Source organism: Dendrobium catenatum, unplaced genomic scaffold (genome assembly GCF_001605985.2).
Source record: "Dendrobium catenatum unplaced genomic scaffold, ASM160598v2 fragScaff_scaffold_1297, whole genome shotgun sequence".
Lineage (NCBI taxonomy): Eukaryota > Viridiplantae > Streptophyta > Magnoliopsida > Asparagales > Orchidaceae > Dendrobium > Dendrobium catenatum.
The window spans coordinates 1,272,676-1,286,128 of record NW_021319759.1 but is presented as its reverse complement, the minus strand read 5'-3'; the positions used below and the strand labels follow the sequence as shown (position 1 = coordinate 1,286,128).

General features: G+C 34.0%; 2 protein-coding genes across 8 annotated transcripts in view; one reads left to right on the top strand and one right to left on the bottom strand.

The window, feature by feature from the left end:
* LOC110103351 (formin-like protein 3) overlaps window positions 1-7,947 on the top strand; it is a 78,585-nt gene extending 70,638 nt beyond the window's left edge. For 2 of the 7 annotated variants that reach the window (XM_028699481.1, XM_028699482.1), the window contains exons 19-21: window positions 6,954-7,178; window positions 7,283-7,379; window positions 7,740-7,947. In XM_028699481.1, coding sequence (XP_028555314.1) covers window positions 6,954-7,087 — 134 coding nt within the window. In that variant the 3' untranslated portion in view covers window positions 7,088-7,178; window positions 7,283-7,379; window positions 7,740-7,947. Of the gene's footprint in view, window positions 1-6,953; window positions 7,184-7,282; window positions 7,380-7,739 lie in introns of all 7 variants that reach the window. The other 5 variants (XM_028699484.1, XM_020832021.2, XM_020832022.2 and 2 more) reach the window with 5 other exon arrangements.
* Window positions 7,948-9,170: 1,223 nt separating this feature from the next.
* On the bottom strand, window positions 9,171-12,647 carry LOC110103364 (MADS-box transcription factor 16). The gene is made up of 7 exons (XM_020832037.2): window positions 12,209-12,647; window positions 12,073-12,139; window positions 11,925-11,986; window positions 11,760-11,859; window positions 10,590-10,631; window positions 9,475-9,519; window positions 9,171-9,390 (listed from the first exon to the last, which is right to left on the bottom strand). The coding sequence occupies exons 1-7, from the start codon at window positions 12,394-12,396 to the stop codon at window positions 9,238-9,240; spliced, it is 657 nt and encodes a 218-aa protein (XP_020687696.1). The 5' UTR covers window positions 12,397-12,647; the 3' UTR covers window positions 9,171-9,237.
* Between the last annotated feature and the right edge of the window lie 806 nt (window positions 12,648-13,453).

Below are 13,453 nucleotides of genomic sequence, written 5' to 3'. Positions count from 1 at the left end.
CCTAATACAAGAGAAAAGACCCATATATATAGGTCTCAAGTAACATGAAGAAATAAAGACTAAATTGCCCTCAGGGCCCCAACATGACTCAACTCAACATAAGGGTACAAAAAGGAATACATAAAATAAAATGCATAATAACTAAAAATATAAGCTCTAAATTGTGGCCGTCGATCTGCGATGCTTCCGGCAATACACCTGTTTGAACCTTGGATCGATGTCCTCATCAGACTGAGCATCTAGATCCCTACGTGTACCTGGCTAAGCAAGGGAGCAAGGAGGATCGAGTGGCTCACTACGTGAATCCAAGTGAACCGAGTAGTTCGTGTGGCCTGGGAGTCAATTGAGCAGAATGATTAAGGGACCTACTCCTGCGGCTTCTGGATGTGAGTCGAGCTGAACCAAGTAGCCTTTACTCTCGTGTGCATGACAGAGACGATCATGCATCTACTCCATTGTTATCATATCTATAACCAACACAACATTCATTATTGCACTACACCTTGCTGTCTTGATTGATATAGCCTTCATCGGTACCTTTTGACCAAATGGATGACTCTATAGTGAAACAAGGAAGATGAGACCTCCAAAATATGCAAAATTCCTATCGATTAAAGGGGGAAGATTGCTTGAAGTGGTCTTAATTTGTTAAGATCTACTTGAAAGGTAAAGAAAAGATGAATCACCTTCGTGGAGTAGGACCACAAAAAAAAATCCTAATTTTTGGGCATGGGATGAAGCGGACTCCATGATTATGTCATGGTGTTGGAATTTTATTACTCTATAAATTAGTAATACTTTCATGTTCCTATCTACTGCAAATGACATATGGGATGCCGCCAAACAAATCTTCTTAAAGCTTGAGATGTTGCGCAAGTCTTTGAAATTAAGGTCAAGGTGGGATGCACAAAATATGGAAGCAAGACCATGACTGAATATGCCACTCTCCTTCAAAGCTTGTAGCAGTAACTTGATCACTACAGATGTATGGAGACATTGTGTCCAGAACATGCTACTATTCTGAAAATATTTATTGAGAAAGATAGAATGTACGACTTTCTTGCAGGATTAAATATAGAATTTGACCATGTTAGAGTTCAGATCCTTGGCAAAGTGGAGACACCATCACTAAATGAGACCACTCTCATTCGTGATGAGGAAAGCTGATGAGGGGGTAATGTTGTAACCAAAGGCTGTTGAAGGTTCATCAATTGTGACAAACAAAGAGGTACTGTGGAAGGAAAGAGATAAGGACTCCTCAAAACCTAAATACAATAAAGACTCCTTTTGGTGCAGCTATTATAAGAAATTATGAGGCGCAATAGAGACTTTCTGGAAGTTATATGAAAAGCCCCCAAGGAGTCAAATAAAAAAAGTGGACAAAACAGAGGACATCACAAGCTAACACTACAAGTGAGCCCAACCCATAAACAGAGGCCATTTTCAGAGAGCTCAACAAAGAAGACATTTAGCCTAAAACAACTCCTGATATCACATAAAAAATCACTTGCATCTTTTCTTGTACTTTCAAATAGATATTTAACAAAATGCATATGAGATCTTGCTCATGAATCATATTCATAATTCATGTAAGATGAAGAATCTACAGTGGCTCACTTGAGATTTATTCTATTTCCCTACCTATTCATAGTGTGTATATTATTTATAGAGAGCGTGTATAAAGTTCTATATGGTATACATAATGCTTGTATAAACTTATACGTAGTGTATATAATACTTTTATATAACATGTATAATGCTTGTATATAACATGTACAATGCTTATATATAGCTTGTATAAACTTGTACATAGTGTATATAAACTTATTCAAAGTGTATAATACTTATGAATAGTGTGTATAATGCTTGTACATAGCGTGTATAAATATGTACATAATGTGCATAATACTTATATATAGCATTGAACGTAGTGTAGAATGCTTGTATAAACTTATATATAATATGTATAATTCATGTATACAGTGTGTATAATGCTCATATATAGTAAGTACATAGTGTGTATAATGCTTGTATATAACGTGCATAAACTTATACATAATATGTATAATGCTTCTACATAACATGTATAAACTTGTACATAACATGTACAATGTTTGTATAAACTTATACATTGTGTGTATAATACTTGTGCATAGCATGTATAATGCTTGTACATAGCGTGTATAAACTTGCACATAGTGTATCAGAAAGTATTTGAAAGGCTTATGGATCATTGACTCAGGAGCCACAGATCACATGACACATTCTATTACCCACTTCATTAATTACATTCCTTGCTTGAGTGATAAGAAAATCATCATTGTTGATGGTTCTCTTACCACAATAGCAGGCTAAGGAGACATATTCTTATCTCCCCCTCTCACTCTAAAAAATGTGCTTCACAAACATAATATTCATACAAAAATTTACCAATGACCATAAGTGCTAAGTCATATATAACCCTATTTGTTTATTTCAACACTTGCTAAGGAGAAAGATGAACTGTACTACCTAGAAGAGCAAACAAATTCACTATTATCAATAATAACTATTTTATATTACCCCTATCAAATAAAAAATCTACTATTTGGCTTCATCATTTTAGATTAAAACATTCATCTTTTGATATCTAAAAATATGTATTCAAAATTGTTTTATAAATTGAAAAATGAATTCTTTCATTATGAAACATGTGAGTTAGCCAAGCATAAATGAGTTTCTTTCCCAAACAAAAAATGAGAGACATTATGCTCATTTCTACCTTATTCATAGTGATATCCGGGGACCCTAAAAAATTCCTAATATCTCAGGGGCCCGATGGTTTGTATCCTTCATTGACAATTGCACTTGAGTCACTTGGATCTTTCTCCACAAAAATAAATCCGATGTTAACACTAACCTCCCCATTTTTCACACCATGATTCATAATTAATTCAGAGCAAAAATAAGAAAATTTTATTCCGACAATGTCAAAGATTACTTTAACCAAAACCTATCCTTCTACTTTTAAAAGGAAAACATCATTCATTAATCTTCCTGCATTCACACCCCACAATAAAACGGAGTTATAGAAAGAAAAAAATGACAACCTTATTTCCTCCACTTGTGCACTTCTATTCCAGCATAATGTACCCTAATCATACTGGGGGAAGCCCTTCTAGCTGTCACATATCTCATAAATTGAGTGCCTTAAAAAATTTTGGGACTAAAAATACTAATGAATATCCTTTTTTTTTTTCCCTTGAAGCCCGAACCCATAACAACATCACACCTAGAATCTTTGGGTGCACTGTCTATGTTCGCATTCCAACAAAAATAGAGAAAAATTAGATCCAATGGCACTTAAGTGTATCTTTGTTGGATATTCATCCACCCAGAGAGGTCATAATTGTTATCACCCCTCCACCAAGAAAACCATTTGTATCGGTTGATATCACTTTTGACGAACAAAAATTCTATTTCACCAAATCTCATATTTAGGAGGAGACCGAAACTGAGGAAGATGAGAAAAGTGAGCAAAACTATTATGGATAGCATGAGGTTTGGAAAGATATATTCCAGGCATACAAATCCAAACTATGCTCTAGAGTAGATCCAAGGATTTGAACTATCTCCTAAAATTGAGGTAAAGACGAGTTCACCTAAAAAACTTTCCGTGTAACCGGTAACCAACTTTGTATCCTTCCAAATTTTCACTTTCATAAAAAAATTTTCTTGTTCTACTAAATGATATTCTTATTCCTAGCAATATTTTTGAAACCTTATTTGATGATAATTGAGAAAGTGTCATGAAAGATAAATGCAAGACCCTGGAGAAAGAACATTACCAAGGAGATCATTGACCTACAAGTAGGAAAAAGACTAGTTGGTTGCAAATGGATATTCTCTGTGAAATACAAAATCGATGGTACGATGGAAATATACAAGGCAAGACTGATAGAGAAAGGCTACACTCAGATATACGACATTGATTACCATGAAAATTTTGCACCTATTGCCAAGATGAACACCGTTAGGATCTCGCTCTCCCTAGTAGCTAATTATAACTAGCATTTGGAACAGTTGGATGCCAAAAATGCATTCTTACATGGAGATTCCATCATAATTCAAGGAGAATTAAGAGGGTGACAAAGTGTGTATGTTAAAAAAGGCTCTATATGGGCTAAAGTTGTCACCTAGGGCTTGGTTTTAAAGATTTTCAAAAGTCATGATACTCAATGGATATTAGTAGAGCCAAGGGGACTATACTCTATTCTTCATGCACTCAGACTCAGGGGGAGTCACAATTTTGTTAGTTTGTGTGGTTGATATCATCTTGATGGGAATGATGAAAAGGAAAAAGTGATTCTAAGGAAATGTCTTGCCAAAAAATTTGAGATAAAAAAACTTGAAATATTGAAATATTTCCTAAGAATTGAAGTGACCCACTTCAGCAAATGAATCTTCATTTCACAACATAAATACATTCATGATATTCTTAAATACATATGTAAATTAGCTTGTAAACCAGCACCAACTCTAGTAGAACCAAATCTCAAATTAGGGGAAGCTAAGAAAGATTCAGACATAGATAAGAGAGCTTTCCAGAGACTTGTGGGGAAATTGATCTACCTTTCCCTCACTAGACCAGACATAGATGTTGTTGTAAGCACGGTCAACTATTTTATGCAAAATTCAAAGCAGACACATACAAGCAGTAGAGAGAATGTTGCACAACCTCAGAGGTAATCCATGAAAGGGAATTCTCTTTAAAAGAGAATGTGGAATAACCCCGGAAGCCTATACTAATACATATTACACAAGATCACCTCAGGATATTGCACATTCCTTGGAAGGAAATTTAGTTACATGGAGGAGTAAGAAACAAAATGTGGTGGCAATGTTTAGTGTAGAGGCAGAGTTCAGAGTTATGGCCTTAGGTATATGCGAGCTACTTTGGATCAAAATGATTTTAGGAAGACCTAAAGATCATGTTGGAAGGACTCGTGAAACTATAATGTGACAACAAATTAGCAGTCAACATAGCTCACAATCCAATTTTGCTTGATTGGACCAAGCACATAAAAGTGGACAAACATTTCATAAAGGAGAAATTAGATAGCAGACCTATTTGTATTTGCCATGTCTAATCAAAAGATCAGCTTGCAGACATTCTCACCAAGGGGCTTGATAACTCTTATCTTTTTGGGACTGATTACCAAGCTGAGAATGATAGATTCGTATTCCCCAACTTGAGGGGGAGAGTCAAATAACATCCTAGTCGTCCCTTTCCTCTTGAACCCATGGCTAGCATGGGAATCCGTGGGAGGCTCACCTGGATCATGCCTATCTCCTTTCATATTTTTGTGGCTGATTTAGGAAAGATTATATTAGTATAATTATGCATTATTCTATAATTATTTGTTTCTTTATCAAGATATTTTATATTGATCTATAAATAGGGAGAGCTTTATGCAATAAAATCAAGTCTTTTCCCTCTCCAATTCTCTGAATTTAACAATAATTGTGTCATCAGCCTTCGGGTGACCTTTCGATGATTATATATTTTAGGAGGGCTTCACTTCTTGAGGTCTCTGTGCTAGTTTAGGGAGTTGGCTTCTTGATTTTTCGAGTAAATGTAACCCCAATCTCTTTGGTTGTCTCTGTTTATATTCCTCGGAGTTGATGTTCAGTTGTTTCATCTATCATTGCGCAATCCTTGCTTCATGAACCATAAGACTCTCAAGTCTATGTCATCGGTTGATGTCATCTAGGTAATCTTTTTGGCCTGCTTTGACTCTGTTATTATGTTCGGTGTGTAAAAATCCCTTAAGCATATCTTCCATTGATTACTATAAAACATCTAGATCCCTTTTTACTGAATCCATGAACATGAACGAATATTTTTACCATTAAGTTTTACTTGAGTATAGCCTTCAAGATGTTTATCATTGGGGCTTTCACCCATTGAAAATTGGACCAGTAAACCTTGTCCGGTATCTTGTGCTTGGTAGGGGAAATTTCTGGCATTTGATTATGCATATTTTTGTCTTTCAAATTTGTGGAGTGACCTGCTCTTAGCTCTCCGTTTTCCATCGACTCTCACGTAGAGGGCGAATGTTTACAGCTATTTCCATCCTTTGGTATAGTACGATCTAAAATTGCCCCCTTATACACAACATGTGCTTCTTTTGAAGCCCACATTCATAAGGAATTGAACTAAAATATAATGTTAATTAACGAATGTCAAGCAAGAGCTTTTTAAGAAGTTCAGACATGAGCTGTTTATAAACATCGAGTTTAATGGATTCCCCTATCCATTTTGCTTCTTGTTTCTCCAACTTGGTGGTGCATTTGTTCTATCACAGTTTCTCTTGTAGCTTACCTGAGTACTACCTATGTTGGGAAAATTGTTTCTGTTAGCCACCTTGATTGATGTGGCCTTGCACTTAATATTACTGTTTTTTTTTTCAAATCTTGTTAAACTTTGATCAAACATTTGTATGTGACACACGACTGTAGTTGTCCGGGAGAAACATATTACCTAGTGTTGAGTCGGTTCTGTTATCAATATTTTTGATATGAATGTATATCCAAGATAATATATTTTCATCTCATTATGTGGGGTCAGCTACTTAAATCATTTTTTTTCTAGTGCTACATTAAGAGTCAAATCTGTATTTTCTGTTTCGAAGATGCTTTATTTTTATTTTATTTCCTTATTAGTAAGTGAGATCTTCGAAGGATTTGATCTGTTTATTTTAAGTTATTCTGAGTTTGCCTCCAATGACTTGAGTTCACTTGCTCGGATCACAAAAATAATCTGTTATGCATTAAGAGCACTGGCCATTAACCTCTCCCAAACTGAATGGAGCTGCAATATTCTCGTTAAAGTATATAAGTGTTATGAAGTTTGGATACAACTACTTGTTTTACAAATGATTATTCCTCAGTGTTGGCTTTTTATGTGACAGTTACTTCAATTTTGGTAATCTTTGTCAATATGTTCAATAAATCTCATGAAGACAACATTCGGAATGCTGAGGCCGAGAAGAAAAAACTAGAGATTTCTGTCATGAAAGAAAAAGCAAATAGTTCTGTCAAATGAGATTTTGATGATGCCATGATTTAGTCTTCCGAGCAATAATTCTTCATATTGCAAGTTTGAGTGGAGGTATATAGTAGTACGACATGAACTGGTGAGGTGCATTTAACGCAGTGCATCCTTTCATACCGTACTCTCCTGATTCTTCAATAGAAACTGGAAAGGTTAATTCTTCCTAAAATATTTCTGATTTGTTAGGCTATCAGTCAGATGCGCCGGAAATAACATCTCATTTTGCCTTCTTTGTGATTCGCGGATCTTGATTCCACTGCACCACCGCTATATCTTTCCACCGGTAAGTTCAGTCCTCCATTTTTTTATGCCCAATACTTGCAGAAGCATTTTCATTATGAGAATATTAGCAGGCCAGAAAGGTTTTATTTGTGATAGTTTTTTCACAGCTTTGTTTGAAAAAAAAATGTCATAATTTCCTTACTACAATTTATTATTATTATTTATTAAAATTTCCTCTCATTATATTAATTTCTATAAAACTGCAAAAAATTGCTGACAAATAGAACTAATATAGTTTTTTTCGTAAAGCAGAACTCAGAACAAGTTATCTTGAATGGAACCTTAGTCTTGCAGAACCAAGGCTAGTTCTTTTTTCTGTCATTTTAGGTACTGACTTATTGCATTGTGTGATGCCTTGCAGGCGTGATGATATGATTCATTCAAAAATTGCTGTGCATTTCGTACTGGTCATACTGTATTGTATAATATAAAAAATTTGAGATCATTTTGCTATTTATTTCCAGGTTTATTAGATGGTAGTTCATGCACATAATGCATTCACCAAAGATTTATAGTTCCTGTATATAATTCCATAGAAGTATGACCTGTTTATGGGCCGTTGTAATTCACATTCTCGGATAGGCCGCTTCCCATCTTCAACCCAAAAAAAAAAAAAAAAGGATTTTTTTGGGGGGGTCATTTTTGGGATCTTCAAGCTACATTGATAGCCCTAACATCAAATTGTGCTTAACCGGACTGCTTTTGCAGCCTTCTTCGTCTTTTTTTTAGCTTGTATCAGTAAATTTTAGGGATTTGATGAGATTTAATTTAGGCTTCATTTGGGATTATTTTCTTATTGTTTCATAAAATAATTTTTTTAGTGGAAAATTTTTAATTTTTGAACTAAAAAATTTCTTTAAAAAACAGTACAAAAGCTGCCCTTAATGAAGCCTTAGTTCATATATGTTGCAAACAAAATTAAAAAAATATATTATGTTGTCATCTTTATGGGTTTGAGTATGATGATATTGTTAAAATTATATAGAAATATTCATAAACTTTTTTTTTTATATTGATTTTTTTTATATGGTGGAATTCATAATCTTAGGCTTTCACTGTTGAAGCCACTTTTTAAATGGATTGTAGTTAATATTATAGAGATATTTTTAAAGACTTCTAAAATATTAATAAGTTGTCAATTCATTTTTCTTAAGGTTGTTACGGAGGACACGTTGGGTCTAATTTAACAAAACATTCGACCAGCTTGTCACCCGAGCAACTGTTTAGCCATAGATCAGTGCCAGTAGCAAGTTGATCTTCATATTTGTATTACGATCGTCTTGTGCTGTCAACAACATTATGCCTCTAGTTGATGTAAATATATGCAATCTCAATGAGTCTACATAGTATATTTATATTTTTGAACTCACATAATTGATTGGATGTCTTAATATAGTCTTATTTTATGCTATAACTTTTTTGATCATGTAACTTTTATTTTATCTTACTTAGATGAGTTACCGCGGTCCCATACATTTGAAGAGTGACATTTTGATAAATATTAAAAGAAATTTACAATGCACTTATGATTAGAACAACCTAACTATTACAAAATTATTTTTCTAATATGAAATAAAAAAGAAATTAAGATTACGAAGATCAAAACTTAATTTTGTTTGGGACAGCTTTCTTACTACTTAAAGTAGTTTTGTAGTTTATAGTATCAAAAAATTTAATTTTTATACTTAAACTATTTTTAAGAAACAATAAGAAAGTTATCTCAAACAAAATATTTTACTAGAAACTATCAAAATAGGGCAATGGAGATCTACCAAACAGTTAAACAAGGCTATGATATTAAAACATGAATGCATGATTAATCAAATCCACAGTATATCATAAGTAGAAGAAAATGCAGTTCATGCAAAGCTAAGATCATGAGACTCATAAACTATTTTCTGCTTATTTGGCTGACTGTGCTGCTGATTTGCCATTGAGATGGTGCTGTCGTAGACGCCGCTAAGATCTTCTGCAACAAAACTGCACCGTTGATTCTCATCCTCGAATTCGTGCTGTGATAATGTCATTCAGCAGAAAAATTAATTCTCTTGTTATGTCATGTTAATTGAGAACTGCAAGAAGAGCATTTAACTAACCAGTTCATGCAGTAGGGCTGTATATATTTCCCTGGTGTTTCTGAGCTGTAAAGAACATGATTGATTTGGTTAACATGTAATAGGAATTGATGACTTGCAAGCTTCATATAGAAATAAGTCATGATTTCAATTCAATTAAACATATAGAAATATTTAGAAGGAACAGAAGTCTAAAAATACTATTAGGCATGAAGGTCACCAAAGCTCTCCATTGTTTTATTCAACTAATATTGATCTTATTAGCATAGGCGGATCCACGGTCAAGTGAGGGGGTGAGCATTTAGGTGGGCAAATGCTCGCCTTGAAAAAAAAAAGTTCATTAGAGAGGGCTTTTTGCCCTAAATTTATTAATCAAGCGTCAGTTTTGCCCATCCCGCCTCCCATCATTCGCAGAAGCACAGTAGAAGGCTCGAAGCCCTCTCGTTCCATCATTCGCAACTCGCAAGACCAGGTTGCTTTTACAATCGCAAGAGGTCATCGACCTGACCAAATCGCAAGAGTTTGTCCACCCTAAAAAAGTGGTCTGGATCCGCTCCTGTTTATTTGGACTACAATAAAGGCACCATAACAGAAGCAAACCAAGAGAGCAAATAGAAGAATTATATTCCAAATGATAACTGTATAATTGCATTGGTGTATCCAAAAACATCCTAAGAGGTTATCAACTACTCATACAATGCCAAATAGATGACATGGAGAAAATCCTCAAAACCTTATTATCCTCTTCAAGAAAAACTAAATCGCCTTACAAATATGCACATATAAATCCCTAAAGCAGGACAACAACAAAAGGTAGTCTGTTATATTGCACATCTTTAATTCAAGAAGATAAATTAAGGCTTCATTTGGGATAGCTTTCGTACTGCTTTCTAAGATAGCTTTTTAGTACAAAAATTGTTTTAGAAAATAGTATGAAAGATGTCCCAAACAAAACCTAAATCACGACGAAATATGCTCTATTTTCATTGATTTATTCTTTGATAATTAAGTGGAATTATGTTTACAGAGCAGAATCTAGCCTCTAACAACATAGACAATTATGAAAACCAAACAGCTTTATAATTTCAAAAGAGAGAAGATGATTTGTAGAGAAGAAATCCACTACTTATTGATACCTTTTTCTTGTAAGTGTCCGTTTGCGTAGCGATCACATGATACTGCAACAACACAAATTATTGAAAAAAAGGTGTTAGCAACTAACCATGGCAAAGAGGCAAAGATGCAGTAAGTAGATGTAAGCATTTTATGCGAATTTACCATTTTGATGGACACAATCCTATTATATATTTATTTGAAAAAGATACACAGTTCTAATCAAGATGGATAAAGGAGAAAATAGCTTATGTTAAGCAAATTATATATTAGAACTGATAAATTATAAAAAATCAGCTAGATGAGTCAGATAAATCTCTTGATCTTTAAACTTTAAGCTCTTATTGGATAGTTTTCCCTATATTTTATGGGGGATTTCAACCCATAAATTAAAATGAAAAGTATATTCCTTTGATGCAACTTTCAAGAAGCAATTCATATATTATGAAGAACAGGAACTTTCGACTAGATTTTCTTAGAAGTGTTTTTATTCATAAATATAAGCAAAACAAAACAAGATCCTAATGCATATGCATCCAAGTGCATCTATCATTTGCAACATTTGTAATTATAAACTTGCATATATGGAAGTAAGGTAGATCTAAAAGGATTTGGTTAGAAATTATTAGAAATGATATTTTTTTATTTGATTTAAATGAGAATTTGATTCTTAATATGATAGAATAGATAAAAAGTATTCATTTAGCGGATCCCACGTAATGAGATAAAGTGTTGAAGTTGTTGTATATAGAAGTAACTTCAGTTATATGTAAAAAAATTCTCTTTGGACATCTGAAGAAAAAAATTTACACATATGTAAGATAACACTTAATATTTTACAAGGCAATCAAATGAGCAAAAAATGGTCGAACATATCTATATTTATGTCTGGCTTGTTTGGAAAAAGCACAATTTATGGAGAGATTATTACGCACGAAGTCCGGACCAGAGCTACGTCCAATTTTTGTGAGAGTGCGCAGTAAAAACACAATGGTGAATAGTAACTATGATTTTTCTGCGCATACTCACAAAAACCAGATGATTCTCCGGTCCAGACTCAACACGTAATAGTCTCTCCAAAATATGTGCCCAAGCTGGATTAGCTTAACAATTGACTCAAATACAAGCTTCATAGCAAACTGAACACAAGTTTGTTACATATTAGAAATAATGAGCATAAAAAAGATTGAGACCTTTCTCTCTCGAACAATCTTAATCGACTCTTCCAAATTTTGCTCAAGACCGCGCAGCTCATTAACGTCCAACCCTTCCAGATTCTCCCCCTTCCTCTGCCTGCATAAGCCATTTCTCTTAACCTCTTTAAGCAATCAAAACTGATTCCCGAAACTAAAACTCACCTTATCTCCTTCTGAAGGTTATCATTAATCTCTTTGAGATTCCTCAGAGTATTCTGCATCCTCTGCATAAAAAAAATCACATTTTTTTCACATAGAAACAGAGCAAGAGAACAAAGAGAATTAACGTGATAAATATATATATATATACCTGGTATTCGGCCTCCCATATATCGATGCCAGTAACTTGCTGATACCTCTCAAATATATCCTTGATTCTGCCCAAAGATTGTTTAAAGTAATTCGTGCTTGAGCAGAAAAGGAAAGGTAATGAGAGGAGTTTTTACTCTGTGGAAGGGCTGCAGTAACCAGATAACTTGCCGGAGCTTGAGAACATGAATAGTGAGACCTGAGCGTCGCAGAGCACTGTCAGTTCCTCGGCCTTCTTCATGATCCCAACTCGCCTCTTTGAGTACGTTACTTGCCGGCTTGTCGGATTCTCTATCTTCTTTATCTCAATCTTCCCTCTCCCCATTCCCTTCGCCCCCTTCAGCAGCAATTCACCTCTTTTCTTCTCTCTCTCTCCCTCTCGCAGACGCAGGCAAGTGTTGTTCTACAATTCGGTGGAGAGAAAGCCGGCATTAATAGAAACTGAAAGGAGGGATTTTTAGAGTGGTAATGAGGTGGTTAGTGGAGACTGGAGCGGGCAGACAGGAAGTGGAAATCACAGAGAAGTGGTGGTGAGGGTTGGAACAAGAAGACAAAGAGGAGAAGAAGTTCCACTTGGGGGAGGGAGGAAAAGCCAAAGCTATCCTAGAATGGAAATCACTTCCTTTATTGTGAAAGCTAAGTGGAGCAGAAATAACATGCGATGTTTTTTCTTTTCCATTTCAAGAAATCATAATTGTTAAAAAAAAAAAAAAAACTTCTCAGGTTTTATTTTGGGGCCAATAAAATAATAAAATTATAATTAAAGATTTATTAGTTGAAAGCTATGGTGGGCTTTAAGGGTTGTCAACTTAAATTTGAATATAAAAATTATTAAAATTTCATTGATATGTCATAATATTATAAAAATTACTAAAATTTCATTTATATATATATATATATATATATATATATCACCCATTAATTTTATTTATACTCACTTCACGAACTAAAATATTTTTTATTTTGCTAGATATCTCTAATTTTTTGGTGATATTTATATATCTAGTAATTCGACTTTGATATTTATTTATATAACATTTTAATATCTAAGGCCATTCATTTTAAAAAACAATAATAATTTTTTATGTATGATTTATGGTTTTTAGATGTTATATAAATAAATATGAAATTTAAGATGTTAAATATGTAAATGTACAAGAATTATGTGATGTATTTGGTTGCTTAAAAAAAGAATGTAGTGTACAACTTTAAAAGGAATGGGATGTAAAAGCAATAGCTCATAGTTGTTTGGATTAGTGTAAAAGTAATTCATGACTTTACTTTTTTTTTTTTTTAGTTTGAAGTAATGTGAATGTAATATAAAATATAAAATGGTTGTGCACGGGGTGGTCAGCGGGGTGGCGGTGGAGACGGTGTCCATT